General features: G+C 38.6%; 2 protein-coding genes across 2 annotated transcripts; one reads left to right on the top strand and one right to left on the bottom strand.

The window, feature by feature from the left end:
- The first annotated feature begins 3,598 nt into the window (after nt 1–3,598).
- Nucleotides 3,599–9,129, top strand: LOC115676136 (diphosphomevalonate decarboxylase MVD2, peroxisomal-like). The gene is made up of 10 exons (XM_030599017.2): nt 3,599–3,967; nt 4,406–4,604; nt 5,563–5,626; nt 5,727–5,790; nt 5,885–5,965; nt 6,899–6,985; nt 7,272–7,429; nt 7,561–7,609; nt 8,446–8,570; nt 8,676–9,129. The coding sequence occupies exons 1-10, from the start codon at nt 3,761–3,763 to the stop codon at nt 8,896–8,898; spliced, it is 1,257 nt and encodes a 418-aa protein (XP_030454877.1). The 5' UTR covers nt 3,599–3,760; the 3' UTR covers nt 8,899–9,129.
- Nucleotides 9,130–9,816: 687 nt separating this feature from the next.
- On the bottom strand, nt 9,817–17,590 carry LOC115677016 (probable sodium/metabolite cotransporter BASS4, chloroplastic). Its single transcript, XM_030600069.2, has 14 exons — nt 17,313–17,590; nt 16,899–16,992; nt 16,333–16,440; nt 16,176–16,243; nt 15,722–15,800; nt 15,140–15,198; nt 14,993–15,061; nt 14,285–14,398; nt 13,435–13,456; nt 13,159–13,226; nt 11,715–11,800; nt 10,937–11,066; nt 10,077–10,178; nt 9,817–10,006 (listed from the first exon to the last, which is right to left on the bottom strand). Exons 1-14 carry the CDS (start codon nt 17,490–17,492, stop codon nt 9,932–9,934), a joined length of 1,254 nt encoding a protein of 417 aa, XP_030455929.1. The 5' UTR covers nt 17,493–17,590; the 3' UTR covers nt 9,817–9,931.
- Nucleotides 17,591–18,049: the final 459 nt, after the last annotated feature.

Here is an 18,049-nt window from a genome sequence, read left to right as displayed (position 1 = left end):
TGCGGACATTATAACAAGTTATGTGCTTTCGATCGCTGGACAATCTCAAAACCCAAATTTTCCCATAAAATGGCCCAACCCAACATTCCTTAAAAATGGTTGGCCAGAAAAAAAAAAGGGGAGGGGGGAAAGAACCCTTCCGAGATGATACTTACGAACAGACCAATATATATATATATATATATACACACACACACACACTTCTTGTTAATTCCCTAAAGAACCTCCAACTTTAGATCAAATCTCAATTCTGATCGAATTTTTTTTTTGTCTAAAAAAAGAACCCTCAATTTTCACTTTAGTTCAAATCTGTCTACATGTTAAAAAATCGTTACTAGTTTCTTCAAAATTATTAATATCAGGAGGCTGCTGCTGTTTCAAACGAAGGTAGAGCATGCTGATGAAGATGCAGGTTCTAATAATGAATCTCTAGCTGGTCTGCTGCATCCATCCATGTATGCATATGTTGTTCCTTTCATTGGATTTCATCACGTGTTCAATTATTCGGCAGCCTACCATACCTTAACATTTCCCTGCAAAAATCAACTCTTATCTCCCCCAAACACCTCTCTCTCTCTCTCTCTCTCTCTCTCTCTCTCAACACCCCTTTTTTTTTCTGGCGATTTCACACGAGCGGATGTTGAATTAGTAGTGGTTGTCAACTTAAAACGAATGGAAGCCCACGATGGAGTGCCGGGCTGCTCAAATTTGACTGAGGAGCTATAGTTTTTTTTTTTTGTTGCTCCCGTTGACTTGTAGTGTGCGGAATTTGACGATGTTGGAGCATCATTATATATTTTCCTGACTGCCAAGTGAGACTCTCGGCCGAGGGTTGGTGGAAAGTTGGCCCCAGAAAACAAGGAATCTCTTGCAAGAACAAAAGATGCCACCAGCTTCTGTCCTCACTCTTTTTCAAATTGTCTTGGTTTCGTGGGGATGATGGACTCTCTTGTTTTGTATTGGTGGAAGTATAATGCTGTTGAGTCCGTGAATCATTATGTGCTAATTCTAACTCTTATATCGAGCTACCAACATCACTACCCTTCGACCAAAAAAGAAAAAAAACATCACTCCCCACAAAACGCGAAAATCCCTCGAAAGATTGAATCGAACTTTCGGCACGGAATCTGCGCAACCCGATGGGAGTTCAGAGAGAATTCACATCAGATCTCGCGGCGAGACGCCGTGTGGGATATGTTGAATCTTGAAACTACTACTGTAGGATGATTGCATGATGAATCAAGAGAGGCCCACATGGAACCCTATCTGGGACCTTTTGCACCGGAAACTGGTTCAACCTCAATTACTTTTGCATGTTAGGGTTTGGGGAAAAGGGGCTTGTGAGGCATTTAAGAGGTCACAAGGATGGTTGGCGACTTTGATTTCCTGATTCATAGGCACCCCACATTTAATGCTTTAAAAAAGTGGTGGCTTACTTACTTCACGCATTGATTTGTTTGTTTATTAATTTAATGCGAAGCTGGCTTTCTTTGAAGTTAAAATTCAAGATTCTCGATTGCTATTTGACTCGTGGGAGTGCTCCTGTTTCACATGACTACTAGTATCTCTCTTTTGGATTATCCTCCATCAAGGCATTATCAAATAATTCAAGTAGAACATAGGAAATGAGTTATCTTCTGACTAATTATACAAATAACGATGATGAGAATGTCGATTTTTAAAGTGGGATAATTGGCGACGTTCTGAATTCTATATCAAATGAGAGAGGTTCTGTTAGAGTGATTCATAAGTCTAAGACCCATCCCTTACAATACTTCTTTTGGAAGCTTGGACTCTGTAAAACGGGTCGGGTTGTAGGAGCCGCGGTCAGTAAATTTCATGCTCTTTGACTGAATTGTAGAGTTATTTTTTTGGGGGGTCTTTTATGGGTGTTGGCATGAGGTTTAAATAGCTCATTTAGTATATACACAGCCCAAAAAATAAGTCAATTAAGAGCACGAGACATCCAATGAAAATCAATGCTTGGAGCCCTCGACATCGATTTTCACGTTTGTACCATTTTTTGGCTCGTACAAATAGCGGCAAGTCGAACTACGTTATGCTTGGCGTGTTCGTCAAAATCATGTTTTGTCTTCTTTTATTATTATTATTATTATTATACTTCAATTATTTTGTCACAAAATGTCTTGCTTGTTACCATCAAACTCATAGTTGATCGTGAAAATGGCATTCTGCCTAGTGCCTACCATGCTCAGCTGTGTCCACATGGTAGTGTGGAAACCATTCATCGGTCAAATAAAATGTACCCTTTTTAAAGCTATCTATACCCTTTTCATGTTATCTGACCAACTTAACATCCGATCTCATGATTTGATTCAATATTTACAATTGGTCTTGTCCCAATCTCTCAATAAAATTAATCTCATCATCTCTCCTCTACATATCATAATTGTGCTAATTTTAAAATGAAATCAGTTAACTTATCTCGTGTTGTCCGTCCGAACAAGTAGAAATTAGAAATATGTCTTTCTCGTAAGTAAAGCTTTGCTTTGAAGCTGAAAATCATTTTCTGTTTTCGCGATCATGAGTTCACTGATATGGTGAATATATAACGCTATTAATTTAGAGTCATTAGGGAAATTGTTTATTCATTCACTTTTCTAAGCTTTGAGCGATATCGACGGAAGTCCAAATCTGCTTATAGATTTATCGAATTTAAATTGGTATTTGTTCATGAAAAAAATCCAGGGCATTGTTTATGAGCAATATTAATAACTTTCTTCATGGCCAAACAAAAAAAATCGGTCTCGATCTTTCCCTTTTTTTTTTCTTTCCTTTTCTTTTTTCTGATCTTTTCTATTTTAATCTTTATGGTTCTAAAATTGGAAAGAACGAATAAACTGCAATCATGATTCGACAGGAAGTATTTCAAAATTTCTCGTTAGGGCTCTGAGTTACCTTAATGAAATCATCTTGAATTTTTAACAAGATGAGTAATTGCTTATGAGGTGTTCCAATAAAGAGCATAACCTCATCAAATCCAAACAAGAGAATCTCTTGCCACTACTTAATTTGATTATTATTGGGCTATATTGACCGAGGACATCTCCAAGAATATTCTCTTCATTGTCCTTTGATATGCCAGGCTCTATCGTGGAACACGAAAAGAAGATAAAAAGGTAATTTGTTGGCTTAATTAGAAGGGCGAAAGTCATCAAAAAAATCTTGAACTATGTCATTGTGACATATTTATTCAAAAAAAAATTTCCGTGGCTCCAAAATCCCAAACTTGTACCTAGTGATATATAGGATTTACTCCTAGGTAGTTGGCGGACCCCTGGTCACAGGTTCGAATCCCTCCGCCGCTCCTCTAGCCTCTGGAAGCCTCGGTTCATCTATGATGTAGATTTGGCCATGCCATGTCATCAAATAACTTCGGTCATACTCCCATTAACATTATGGCTCAAAATTGAGCAATAATTGTGACTCGAACTGAATATTCCGTCGCGAAAAAACCCGATCAAAAAAAAAAAAAAGGAATTCCAAACCCCACAGCAACCAATTCAAACAGTCGTTTTAGGAACCCCCCCTGCCCTGTCCTGTATATATAAACAACAAGACCACTCCCCATTCCTCTCGTGCATCACTCTCCTCTGTCCCTTTTCCTCTCCGCCATTTTCTCTCTCTCTCGAGATCTCATTCTCTCGCTCGATTTTCCCTCTCGCTTTCCCGGGAAAATCCGGCGAGAATCCCCCCCGCCCGTCGTTCGATTCCGGCGCGCGCGCGCGCCCCGGCGGCGATGGCCAGCGAATGGATACTGATGGTGACCGCGCAGACGCCGACCAACATCGCGGTGATCAAGTACTGGGGGAAGCGGGACGAGTCCCTCATCTTGCCCGTGAACGACAGCATCAGCGTGACCTTGGATCCCGACCACCTCTGCACCACCACCACCGTCGCCGTCAGCCCCGGCTTCGAGCGCGACCGCATGTGGCTCAACGGCAAGGTACGATTCCGTCGTTGCTCGTGGGGGGTTTCGTTCGGGGTGTTTGGCCGGCTGAGGCCGCGCGGGCGAAGGGGAGCTGGGATTCGCGTCGGTCGAAGACGGCATGCTTGATGGAACGGGCGCGGTCGGTAAGATACGAGCGTCGCCCGGGATTTAAAGCTAGCGGGAGGAGCGATTGACGAGGAAAAGAGACGTGCTTGATTTAGCTGAGATTGAACTGAGCCGTTGCGGAATGAATTGTGTTAGATTTGATAGGTTGGGATTGTTCGTGCGCAATAAATAGCTGGGAAAACCATATTTGTCGCTTAGCTGAGCGCGTTGTTCTTGATGTTAATACGGCACTGCCATTCTTTTCATCTCCTGTTTACTGATCTCTTACATGCTGCTTCTGCTTTTCCATGTATGGCACATGAATAATTTTTTTTCTGGGTATTACAGGAGATATCTCTTTCTGGAGTTAGATTTCAGAGTTGTCTGAAAGAAATTCGAGCCCGAGCTACTGATGTTGAGAATAAGGAAAAAGGAATTAAGATTTCCAAGAAAGATTGGGAGAAACTGCACGTCCACATTTCTTCCTTTAACAACTTTCCCACTGCTGCTGGTTTAGCTTCCTCAGCTGCAGGCTTAGCCTGTTTAGGTAACAGATCCTTTTCTCCATTCCCTTTAATGTAACTTGTAGGTTGAAGTGTTTATTCCGCCCATACCGTGGATAGCTGTATGATGCCTATTTCAAGTACTTTATCAATTTGATGCTTTTGTTTTTCCTTCCCTCACTTAGCTCGGAACATGAATAACGTAGTAGCCCAAACTTTGTCGCCCATGGGATACCATCGTGATTCAATCCACCAATTGGTCAAATTTTGTGATGTACTTTTGAATAAGAAGTGGTCTTTAGCAAGACCTTATGCTTCAGTTGAATTTAACCCTTCTCTAGCCCAAATGATATGTATCTACCTCACCCGCTGAGTTGGAGTCTCAGGAGCAAGAATATGGATAGAACATTGCTAAACAAAAGAGGAGGCAACATGGCTATCATCCTAAGGACTAGGATAAGAAACACAAATAATGCCTTAACAAATACCATATGCGAACGCTTATTTGTGCACTGCTGCATGTTTGCATCGGGCATGTATACATAAGCTCGGTTAATTTATAGCAGTAAAATTAGTTGAAATTTTCTCAAATATCCTTACAAAAGACAGAATTGTATAGGTTTAGAAGCATGCGGGTAGATGACAGAATTAAAGGAAAGACAGAGTGATTGTAATATTTAGAGATTGTTAGGTGCATAAAACTAGGAAAGGAAAAGAACAAGGAATTTTGGTGGATTTAATTTTACATCAAGGATATACAAGAATGCCCATGATACAGATCAAAACTAGAAAGGGTCTCTATAAGTATCATTGCTCCTTAGACTTATATCTAGTTGATGTATACTGGACTTTTATAGTCCCATATGTTGAATCTATGGTTTCACTTAATTCTTTTTATAGTTGACATTGTTTTCTTGCCTCAAGATTATGTTATGACATGTTTTCTTTTATTAGGAAAAGAATGGACAGTTCTATAATTTGTAATTTTGTCTCTTTTTGCAGTGTTTGCTCTTGCAAAGTTAATGAATGTTCAAGAAGATCACAGCCAACTTTCTGCTATTGCTAGGTAGCGTGTGCCCTTCTGTCTGCATGTTTCAATCTTTCAATTGGTGGGTTGAGGGGTAGCTTGGTGCATTCCTTAATAAATTGTTCTTTCTACATTTTAGGCAAGGTTCAGGTAGTGCTTGTCGCAGCTTATATGGTGGATTCGTAAAGTGGATAATGGGAAAAGTGAGTTTGATTTGAAGTCACACCTTACCATCCATTGAAGCTTGCTATGCCATTATTCTCTGCGATTCTGATATTAATATCTTGTGATTTTAAGGAGGAAAATGGGAGTGACAGCATCGCTGTTCAGCTGGCAGATGAAAAACACTGGGATGAACTTGTTATTATCATTGCTGTGGTATGTTTCTTTTTATTATACTAGTGATGTTTTCTGTGACCTACCAGTTGATTTTTTAAGATGTAGAGAATAAGCTTTTAGCCTTAATGGGGAAAAAAAGGTCAGCAAAGAGGCTAATAGTCATACCTCGTATTTTCTATTGAGAACTTGCAATCCCCTTCCATTTCGTCACCTATAATTTGATTGTTGGTCTGGATTTGTTCTTCCTTGGCATTTGATTGATTGGGCCTTATCTGTCTAAGATAGAATTCTCTGTTACTACTGCATTGATGTAGTTCTAGTTATCATTGTCGTTTCTTTCCTTGTTCGAGTGTAAGTTGATCGTTATTTAATTTTTCTTCTACTTCTGTGATCTTTCATAATGTTTTCTTTACTGCTTAGCGCCTTGTATTTGTAATGTATAATCTTTCCTAGTGGGATTACTCCCCTTGTTAATTTACTCGTATTTTTCTTTTATGCAGTTTTGCATCTTTTGATGACCCGTCATTGCTGTTTGTTATGTATTTCTTTTTAATTTAGATATTGCATTGGATTCAGGTTTCAATTGCTCTCTGCATGGTCTTATACGTGGGTACTTAAGTTTAACTTGGCCTTTTGTGTACAGTACATCTGGTGTTAATTATTTCAGCTAGTTTTATATTGGCTGGAATGAAACGTTAGTAGGAGATTTTCTATCACTCTCTTGACATTGTTTTATTACGGTTTTTCCATCCAACAGTGAGACTTTCTGTACTCAATGGACAGTTTTATTCCTGTTTGTAGCATGAAAATCTGATGAGTGACTATATCTTTGTCATGTGCCCTATCATTAGTTTAGTATGAGCTTCATGATCCTACAACCTTCATTCACCCTAACATTTCAAATGTTATTATTATTGCTCCATGATTCCTGTGCGTCCTCAATCTTATGCAGTCTTTGCATGGTGATTTCAGGTAAGTTCCCGGCAAAAGGAAACAAGTAGCACCTCAGGAATGCGTGAAAGTGTTGAAACAAGTTTGCTTTTGCAACATAGAGCAAAGGTATCTCTTCTTCTCCTTCAATGAAGTGGTCATTAATTGTTCATGTCTGGAAAATTCCTCAAGCTTTTAACATTAGTTGGATGGTTGGAGAATTTCATAAGCTGCATAACAAAAATTTATGAACTCTCTTACCATTCCACCTGTGTAGCTTCTCGAGAATGAATTTAATGTTTTTTCCAGGCATCCTATGGTCATTTCCTTTGACTTGAAGCTTTCAATTGCAGTTTCTTTAAGCTTCTGAAGTAAACACTCACCAACTCATTCTCCTCTGTTTTAAATGAAACAGGAGGTGGTGCCCAAGCGGATTGTAAAGATGGAAGAAGCCATTCAAAATCGTGACTTTGCATCTTTTGCAGGATTAGCCTGTGCTGACAGTAATCAGTTCCATGCAGTGTGCCTCGATACATGTCCTCCAATTTTCTACATGAATGACACATCCCACAGGCAAGTTATACCATTTTCTAGGCAACTTAAGTTCATACTACTGGTTTTTACTGGTGTGTTCATACTTTTGCTTCCCTGTGATAACCGTCTGTGTTGTTCTCCATTTAAAAATATTTAGCGCTATGTTCCAGGGTAATTGGCTGTGTTGAGAAATGGAATCGCTCAGAAGAAGCACCTCAGGTATTCAAATCGCTTAAGTAGAGGCACATTCTTGTTGATCATCATTCTATTCGTGTTTACTTAGCAGATTAACTTGGACAGTTCCTCTTGGCATGTTGAGATAGTAGAAATCTTTGATGTAATTTTAAACTGTCAGTATTAATCAGAAAAGAACAAGGAAATTGGCATCATTATTTTCAGGGTAACTTATTCAAAATTCTAAAGTTTGCATCTACATTCTTGTCAATACAAAGAAAAGATGATAAAATGTTTCCTGGAACTGCTTTTTATGGAGATTGCTCTTAAAAATAATAGCTATTTGGAAGTTCCTTGTACCGATCGTGGTATATGCTTGAAGACACAGAGGAATATTTTCTGGTGTTTACACAAAACTGATGAGGTTCAACAAGTTCGTTCATCTAATAGAAAATTTTCAGAAGCCAATACATTACTTGAACAAGTTCTTTTACCTCTGAATCTTGTTGAATGGTGCCTCATATTTTAAAGAATGACATTATATATTTTGAGTTGTAATGCCATCTCAGTTTCCGAAATAGCATACTTCTAGGAGGACAGGGCACCTCTTTAGATTTGACAAATACAGTTTATCTTGATCAGATAATTCCTTTTTTTCTTTTCTCACTTTCATCCAGTTGCCTCTAGTACTGATGGCCATGCAGTAATACCTAGAAAGCAAGAGTTCTAGCTTCAGTATTAATTGGGTTGATTTAGGATAAGATTCATTGTACTGAAAAGGTCTGGAAAAGCCTAATTATATACGGCATTTTTAATTTGTTCCTCAACATAGTAGCTGAAATGCCTTAAATTGGTGTGACTAATACTGGAAGATATGACAGGTCGCGTACACCTTTGATGCGGGGCCAAATGCAGTTCTCATTGCACGCAATAGAAAGGCAGCTACGCTGTTGCTTCAGCGACTGCTGTACTTCTTCCCTCCCAGCGCAGACACCGACATGAACAGGTACACTCTAGTTTTCTGCAAAGTCATCCTGCCATTGTTCTCTCTGAAAGATTCAAAGAAGTTTGGGAATTGGTAACTAATCACGTGGATCCTCTTTATCCACAGTTATGTTATTGGGGACAAGTCAATCCTGAAAGATGCCGGAATCCAAGGAATAGATGATGTGGAAGCTTTGCCACCTCCTCCAGAGATCAAGGATAAGATCCCCGCCCAGAAGAACAGAGGTGAAGTCAGTTACTTCATCTGCACAAGACCTGGGAGGGGTCCGGTTGTGCTCTCAGATGAAAGTCAGGCTCTAATTGACCCTAAAACGGGGTTGCCCAAATAAACATTTTCAGCTTCATATCTCTTTCATCTGTAAACTTCAAAGTACCTTTTCTTGCGACATAAAGGAAGGCCCTCGAAATAATTGAGAAGGCACTCTTTCCGTTTCCTTCTGAATTTGTGTACTTGTAGTTTGTCCTTGGCATCACAAGCTCATTTGTTTTGTAGCCTTATCTTCAACGAGGCAAATATTCCGCTCACATCATCAATGAAATACCACTGCTGAACTCTCAAATGCAGTCTTTGCCAAAATTTAGCTGGACGTCCATAGGTGTGTAGTTTCAATTGAGACTGTTGTTTTCTATTTGACAGATTGTTAATTGCAGTTCGTGACCACATCTAGTTTTGGTATCAAGAGTCTACTATTCTTGGTCAGCTGTTCTCTTCAGCAAAACTTCTATGAATGCACTTCACATTGCAAACACTTATCCTCCATATATGAGTTAGCAGTCCATTTAACTGATTCCTAGGACCTGTTTTCACTCTACTTTGATTTTAGTTCAAGAGCTGTCGCTCTTAAAGCGCTTAAACTGTGCATCACCAACCGCAAATCCATTCTCTTGTTGATGAAGAAGTGATATAGCTTCCCGATTTAATGTTTAGGTATGACGATCCCTGACTGTTAGCAGAATAACATTACCAATTAAAGTTCTAATGAGTCAACTACCTTCTATGTACCGCCACATATGAAGCTTAGTCCAGCAGCAAACACTTCGTTACTGGTTTTCGGGTAACTGGTTTTGTTTTGTTTTTTTCTAACAGAATTGTAATTGTGAATTTTCATCCAAAAGTACAGCAAAAGATAGTTGCCACGCGTGCCAGCATCTAACGAATTTGACTCGGTTTGCTGTTTATAATGACACAAGAAGAGTATGAGCACAGATTACCACTGCATCGAAATCCTTGCCTATCTGAGTCCGACTGCCCTATCAATTGAAAAATTTTATTTCCAATGCAGTAATCAACACTCACATCTGCAAAAAGCAGATTAATATACAACATACAGAATGAATCTGGTAAGAGCACATGCTTAAGCATCAAGCTACCTTCACACTGTTGGAAGCAGCATCCTTTCGCAGCCAGAAATTTACGAGGAAGGAGTCCATTATAATCTACATGAAAGAGAAGTGAGGAAATCAATTGTCCAAACCCGTGACAGATAGAAACAATAAAAAAATTTACCTGAATTAAATGTGCCGCAACACAAGGAAGAACCAGCAGACCAGATTCACCAAATGCACCACCGAGCTGCTCAACGACAGCCACCATTACTGGTAGAGTTTTCTGCAGAGTGTGGTCAAAGTTTCAGTGTTGTCATCCTTGAGGAAGTAACCCTTGCATTATCCAGCTAACAAGTTCAAATCATAGAGCGAAAAGTATACGCACTGTGTTCCTTAAAAAAATATACAAGGGTACAGGTTATTAATAGCCGATTCCTTAACTGATTAAACAAACCAAGATGCTCATCCTAATGGACATTTTCCTCCAACTTGCCACAAAATTCATGCCATGTATAGTTCCAATTTCGTATAAGTGTGCATCCAACAAAAATAATCTCCATCCAAATGCCATGGGACTTTCGTTCAAAGAATCAGCAACATGGCTGCTACCGCTATAGGATGTCCAGATGGTTTTATAATGTCCAATCAAATGCCATGGGCCTTTCCTTCTTTCTTTCTTTTTTCCTTTTTCTTTGTTTTTTTAGCTTTTCTCATGTCTCTGCAGAGTTGGAACTGGTGCAGAATGATAATACCAAATGGTAAATTTGTTCTAACCAAACAGAAGCTATCATCTTTTAGAGGAATAAATAATTGGCACAATAAATCCCAGAATATCCTACATATCAAACATTAGACTTAGTATATGTTCTTAAGTAAGAAACTTATAGGATCTCAATGATATTCTATATCTGCATCTAACACACTTGTATAGTTCCTCTGTTACCTTGACTCAGATTGAGCGTGTATTACTCTCTTACTTTTGACTTAGGCTGCTTAGACTGCACAAGAAAAGAAGTTAACTGAATATGTATGGTAGATTACCTGGCTTGCCACGAGAAGAGCAGCATTTGCATTTTCTTTCTTTGCAAAAACAGATTGACCACCACCAGTGACAGTTGAGAGACATTGTATAGCAAAAGCATTAAATGCTAATAGGATGAGATGAAGAACCCTGCAGTCACATATAACAATCATGTCATATCTCAATGCAGTTAAATCACAATAATGAATCTTATTGAAAATTACACTAGTGAACTTGGGCTATAGATGTAGCCACCGGGAGACAACTGTGATGGTTTGGCTTCCTATAATGGTGGCCAGACCAAGGAACTTCAGACAGACACATCAATTGCAAAATCTAGAGAAGATGAAAAGCAAGGTAATCATATGAGCTTTTTTTGGTTAGTAATCTATGGTCAGATAATATGTTTGTTCTACCATCTAAAAAAGAACTAGAATGTTTTCAGTAGTTGAATTATCAATGGGCTATCAGCTACTCTTTGGAGAAGCTTAAGAGCAGAGAAAGAAGGAACAATTTCAAGATAAGCTAATCAGAAAAGTACTACAGCAAAATCAGGCCACTGGTAGCTACAATTTTGTGCTTTGACAATGTAAAAAAGTAGTTTCACGTGTAAAAAGCAGCAAGTTTATCATCCTTGAAAAGGTAATCTTACTATAAATACTTTAATGGTACCCACTCCATAAAAACTCCACTCGTTAATCTGGAAATTCTGATATAATTGCAAAGTGGTAAATAGCTGGATATTTGGCATCATAAAAAGGTAGTAAAAGAAATATTGGACAAGAATGAAATGCATACGTTCCCATCCCAATCGCAACAAGAAACATTGCTGGTTGGACCAACAGCAAAAGTGACCTTGACCTGCTCACCTGTATCCATGGGACCTGCAAAACAACATCCAGTGAGATATATCCAAACTGGAATTGACTCATGAACGTGGACCTTCACTTTAAGACAGTATCATGTTCAACAAAGTCATCGAGGACACATTATCGTCCTCCAACAAAAGCAAGAAATCTGATAATTGGCCATTTCGGTGCCCACCTAGGTAAGAAGCACAAATTTATCAAGCTTAGCACTAGACAGAGCTTTTAGCATATCATATCAATCTATTTTGCCACCATGTCTCTTTACTGCCAACATTTAAGAGAAGAAAAAGTTTTCTTCCAGCAAATCGCTATAAATCTTTGCTCATTACTGCAGATCAACCAGAGTGCTTCTAGAGTAGTGAAAAGGGTAAAGGAAGAGCCAGGAAGGATAGGAAAAGCAGTATGTCATCACCAAACAACCTGTACGAGATCAACTAAAATAGTCGACATCCTCATCACCGACAACCTCCATACACTAAATCACTATATCATATGACCGATCTTTTACCCCACAAGAGTAAGCACAACATACTAGGGTAGCCAGAGGCGCTATGCAAAAGCAGATTTACATAAATAGCAACCATTTGACCGGAAATCGTTCTCTAGTCATATCACATAATTTGCAGAGCACAAATCAGTGGCCTTGAAAAACCTAAACAGTTAAGTTTCCTATTTGGCAATTCCAGTCAGTCTTTTAGACTAGCAACAAAACCCTCACAGAGCTCTATCTCTTCTCTAAGAAGAAAAACGGCTAGCTTGACTTCCTAACGCCAATTGTAGCTTCTCCATGTAGTCGTACATCTTACTAGCCATTTTAAAGTCTTGTTCAAAATCACCCTAAATCACAAAATGAAGCAACCCTGTCGAGAGATCCCTTAAAACATGGCTTACAGTTGATCTCATGCGGATTTCAGCTCGAAGTACGTAACTCCAATAGTAGATATTGGCTGAATACATAACTGGCCTTAGTAAAAGCTGTAGAAATTCATGCTAGTCTTATTGATAGAAAATATGAGCTTCACAATCACAATGTTATTTCCGCAGCTCTGTTTCTCATAATTAGAGAAATGAAATGGCAGAAATAAGGAAGCTAGTGTAGCCAAAATAAAGGAACAAAGCTATTACAAAGCCAGATACTTTCTGGAGTATCCAAGAATTTCAGATATATCATATGCTTGCTAAGCTTTTAGTAACCACAGTCGACATGGACCATGATGCGTTCATTTGTTTCTGACATTCACCGAAAATAGAGCTATGGCCCTTTACTTCCTTCAGTAAACTGAGAAATCACACTGTCTACTGGTTGTCATAAGAAAATTATGCTACCCTCTACAGATCAGAAAATTAAAGCTAGAAAAATTAGGGGTTCTTACTAAACTGAGAAAAACCGCACTGATCTTTGAGAAAAGCTTCCGGTTGTTATCAACAAAATCTGCCAAGCCTGAGATATAACTTTTATTCAGCATTGTAGCAAATGCCAGATACTTTATCCACACATATTTATTCAGGTCTCAGCATTATTCACAGGCAATTTTTCCCTATGACAAGTGAAGTGAATCAATTCAGCTTATAAACTGACAGTTCCTCAAAATCCACCAACTTCACCATATTCTCTAGAATAACTGTAAACAATGATTGTTGACACATACCTCTGAAAGATTCTCGCAAAATCTGTAGGGCAAAACAAATCATGATGTTAGATTATCTAAATGAAAAGCAATCAATTTATTGAAGGATAATAACCATTTCCTGTCGTTTCATGAAACAGTAATATAACAAAGACAGAATCTTCATACTGCCACATGAAGGCTTCCAGAAAGAAACATGTAACAGAAGGAAAAGCTTAATGATATTCAAAAGGTAGGAATTTTTGTCAATGCCACAAAGATAAGATAGATAAACTTGGAGGTGACAAGATTAGATTACACATTCCATTGACCATACTTCCACAGTCAAAATGAGAAAACCGTTAGAAGTCTTTATACTCTTTGAACTCTTCACCCAAAGGGATACTTTCAAAGTACATATAGTAGTAAAACTGACAAGCAGATCATGAAGAGATCATGCAAGAGCCAAACAGGTATCTGCCTATCTGGTAATGCGGGCTCTTGAATCAAAAACTAATCCTCCAATTCATTTATATACTGCTAGGTAGCAAAAAACCAGAAATATATATGCAAGCACTATTTAGTGAAGACATTGAATTATTTCACAACATTCAACAATTTGTTTTATGGCAGCAAACATAAAGGTTATGTCATTTGATTGGAAACAGAACATTAATTTTTAAGTACCCCCAGCTGATGAATTTAATTAAGCATTAGCCTTATTTTTTCTATTGCTAATCGACATATCTTTTTGCAATCAGTAACCAGGAAGATCTTCAGCTCTTGACAGCCTGTTTGGACCTGATCCATATTCATGAGGTAATATACTAGTTCCAATAATAAAGGCATCAACGAACTCTGCATATAAAAAATTTCTGCGAGGATGATATACCTTCCCCAGGATTAATGGAATAAGAAGTGTGAGAACTAGACTTTTGAACAATTGCTTAGTCGGAACAGTGACTCCAACTCCATCAGCAATGAACTTGGAGATAGAAAATGGCACCTAAAAAGATATTAATCATGCCATCAGATTGTTGTACAGTTATGACAGTGGTTGAGCTCAAGTCATATAAAACCACAATCATGTCAAATAAAAAAAATAGCAAATCGATGCTTCTAAGTATTTAGAAAACTATCATGCATCCGCAGCCATGCATGTGAAAATACTAAGTTTCATACCTAGAAAGCAGGACCAAGCTTGCTCTACAATATTACATACAAAATTCTAGACAAGTTGTTAAAAGGAGCCATCTCTTAGGAACTAATGCCGCATAATTATTGTTAATAATAAAATCACACTTATTGATTGCAACAACCAAAGTACAAAGCATGAGGAGCACTACAAACTTCATTCAAGTAAAAACCAAAGAAAAGCTTCCTGGTATTTTCGATGATAAAAAGAGGAAAATTAAAGGAAACAGAACTAGAAGTTGCATCAACGGCAGCTCTTGAAGGAAAAACAGAAAAAATTATCATAGCAGAGAAAAGGATGCCGAGGAAAAGAAAGATCAGGGTAACATCTTGCACAACTCTCTTGTTCTGAGAATCCACAGATACGATCTGACAGTATACTGCCAAAAACAATATTATAACTTACAAGTAGAATTCCCAACAGATTTGATATCACTGTCATTGCAAGAGCGAGAGCAGAATTCCCTCCAGAAAGCTGCAGTCACAACCTTCCATTGATGGAAAAATTATCATCAATAGCAACAACTTTGAAAGAAAAGAATAGTAGGCATGCCTGAGTAAGAGCCACTCCACTTGATAATGTAGTAGGCATACAGCTAAATATGGCCAGTCCTGCAGGATCAAAACAGATCATTGTAGCATTGAAAAGAAATTCTCTTTAAATTGATTATAAGCTCTGAAGTATAATAATAGTAAGTTGAAGCAAACATAACTCTCGCTCTTTGACAATCATGTACAGCATAAAGTCCCCAACAAAAGCCAACTTCAATTTCTTTCTTAATCAGTAGAATCAAAGTCATCTTAATTTGCTTAATACCATGAGGTGCAACAGAGACAGTATCGAATACATGATTGGAAAGGCATAACAGAAAGATAGCCCAAAAGAGAGATAACAAATACCTATGTACATATAAAAGGGCGCCCAAGTTTGCACATCCATTTTAACTTGATATTGAATATATGAGCAGATATTGATGATGGAATCTATAATATTCAGGTAAACAAGCTAGGAAAAAAGTCTTCCTAAAAACAACGTGAAAGAAATTACATATATATTAATATGGTATATATTGTCCACAAATCAATTCATAGAGAGAGAGAGAGAGAGAGACAGAGAGAGTAATCAATGCCCAACCTGTAACAAATTCTTGAGGCTGAAGCTGAATTTGCAAAATTAGCTTTGAAAAATATGGACTGAACAATAGAATTGATCCCTGCATAGTGAAGATGCATAACAGTTAAAACTCACTATAGCGCGAAAACTATATTCAATTTAGGTTAGCCATCAAGCACGCAGAGTCAATGGAGACTGCTCAAGAATGACGTACACAGCCAGACTATAATTCCCTTCCCTACGCATGCCTTAGCTGTATCTCATATGCAAATTAAAAGATCTTGGAAAGATACAGTTCACAGAAGATGGCTGCGATCACAACCACATAATATCTATGTCAAATAAAACAAATTGACGTGTTCTGAAATAGTACATTTTGTACTACGATAAATGATATACCATATCAAAATATCTCACAATGTTTACAATCGACCTACAATATGCACATGCCCACAAAAGAAACTTGGAGTCATACAAGCCCAAACATTCCGACAGGCCATGCCTCTGCAGCCGCACCAATTTCTCCACTCCGCAATGTCAATCCTAGAGCATGTAGGAAGCTTTACATACAGATGGCATCACAAAAAAGAAAAAGAAAAATATGTAATGAGAGAAAAGGTTCACTTCCAAACCTGATATAATAAAGATCCCAAAGGTACTAAATTTCGATAAATAGTATCTATCTGCAAGACAACCCAGACTAGGATTTGCAAGTCCTAGGGCAACTCCACCTATAAGAGCTGTGACATGAGATGAAATTGCATTAATATATCATCACCGCAAACATTTCATACAAACAGCAAGCCAGGGTACTGTTGTCAGACTAAAATCATTATTGACTAGCAAGAAAGAAAGGAATTTATAGCAGAGAACGAGATCACTAACAGGAAAACGGTCTTGGTTCAAGCTGTCAAAGCTCATTAAATTTAGCTAAGCTTTAAATTACTGTGGCAAACGGGTCGAGCTCAAGATCATGGAAAGTTGCCACCCACCATATCGACATATACACAAAGGCTTACATAATCACTGGCCTCCATATCTGAGTGAACCATTTATGAGTATGAAGAGTGAAAACTCCGCATCTAAAAAGAAACTAAAGAGATTGCTATAGATATATCCAAAATGTACCGTGGTCAAGCCTGTGAATTTGTAATCTTTGCACCAACTAAGATACATGCCATCAAACAGATATCATTACCTAAAGGAAGAAAATTATCCGCAACGAACTTCGAGAATGGGTTTCCCGCCTTTACCTTCCCAGGAATTTCGGGAGCATGATCATTTCCACTTACCTGAAAACATCCAAGAATCTTTATCTATCAATTTAAAAAAGGGCTCCAGCCCATTTTTCTCGCCAACACATCCTTTACAGACATAATATTAAGCAGTCATTTTCTTCGGAAATTCCGCAATGCGGAACCTAAAACGCCACTTTAACTGAATGCAGAACGTAATTCATTCTCGAAACATTTCCTCTCTCAACCCCATCGTGCATTAGGAGTTTAAAATCCGTCGAACCAAGCAGCCATTCTCTCATTGACTTCTCAGAACACGCGAGCGAACCTCAGCTCAGCTCCCAGCTACGACCGGTCCGAGCAAGAGCCGAACTGACCTGACCCGATGATGCCTCGCAGGCTCTAATGGGCCGCGAAGCCGAGCGATTTGGACCAATCTTGACGGGGCGAACGGAGAGACGACCGCCGTGCGAGGAGAATCGGACGTTCCGGGGACAAAGCCGGACCGTCCTGGAGGTTGCAGGGGAGAGGATTAGGGTTTGAAGCGTTCCCGCCATGGCAATTCGCCTGTGGAACGTTGCAGCACTCTCTCTATCTAGTCAATTTTTCTGAAACGTACTGTTTTCCCCCCTCATTTTGATGCCTGAAATTTCTCTCTTTATTTTATTTGCTTGGTGCCAATTTTCCTGTATCAAAATAATTCTCGAGAGAGGTACGTAATTTTCGAGCCTAGTAAATGCCAATTAACTGCGGAACAAAACAAAAGCCAGAATATAGCAAGAAGCGCACTCTCATTTCCAAATTTAATGATGAGCCGGGATGTCCCACTCCATTTACAAGTGATGCGCATCTAAGTTCAACGTCCTCGTCATCATTGTCGTGCAGACACGGCAATATTAAAATGCTAAAAAAACACAAATCAAATATTTGTAAAGAGCTCCTGAGAACTCTAACTTCGGAGTCATTTCAATGTTTGTACGTGGAGGGCAAATAATGTAATAATTATTCGCCGATATTGGGACGAAAGGGTGGAATTCGTCTTAAAATTGTGATTGGAGATGAGTTTGGGGACTAAATCACCATGCCATGTAGACATACCAATATCAAAATGTTT

The sequence above is a fragment of the Syzygium oleosum genome, unplaced genomic scaffold (assembly GCF_021117445.2).
Source record: "Syzygium oleosum isolate NSW1041296 unplaced genomic scaffold, Sole_v2.1 Sole_v2.07, whole genome shotgun sequence".
NCBI lineage: Eukaryota > Viridiplantae > Streptophyta > Magnoliopsida > Myrtales > Myrtaceae > Syzygium > Syzygium oleosum.
Note: the sequence above shows the minus strand (reverse complement) of the source record. Positions and strands in the feature narration are given on the sequence as shown.

Bases quoted from the DNA above. Each gene is read 5' to 3' on its own strand.
- LOC115676136 (XM_030599017.2), top strand. From the start codon at position 3,761: ATGGCCAGCGAATGGATACTGATGGTGACCGCGCAGACGCCGACCAAC. The intron at 4,605-5,562 runs GTAACAGATCCT...CTCTTTTTGCAG, and splicing joins TGCAGGCTTAGCCTGTTTAG to TGTTTGCTCTTGCAAAGTTA. The intron at 5,627-5,726 runs GTAGCGTGTGCC...TCTACATTTTAG, and splicing joins CAACTTTCTGCTATTGCTAG to GCAAGGTTCAGGTAGTGCTT.
- LOC115677016 (XM_030600069.2), bottom strand. From the start codon at position 17,492: ATGGCGGGAACGCTTCAAACCCTAATCCTCTCCCCTGCAACCTCCAGG. The intron at 13,457-14,284 runs GTATATCATCCT...TTTGCCCTACAG, and splicing joins TTCCATTAATCCTGGGGAAG to ATTTTGCGAGAATCTTTCAG. The intron at 10,179-10,936 runs GTAATCTACCAT...CACACTCTGCAG, and splicing joins CTCTTCTCGTGGCAAGCCAG to AAAACTCTACCAGTAATGGT.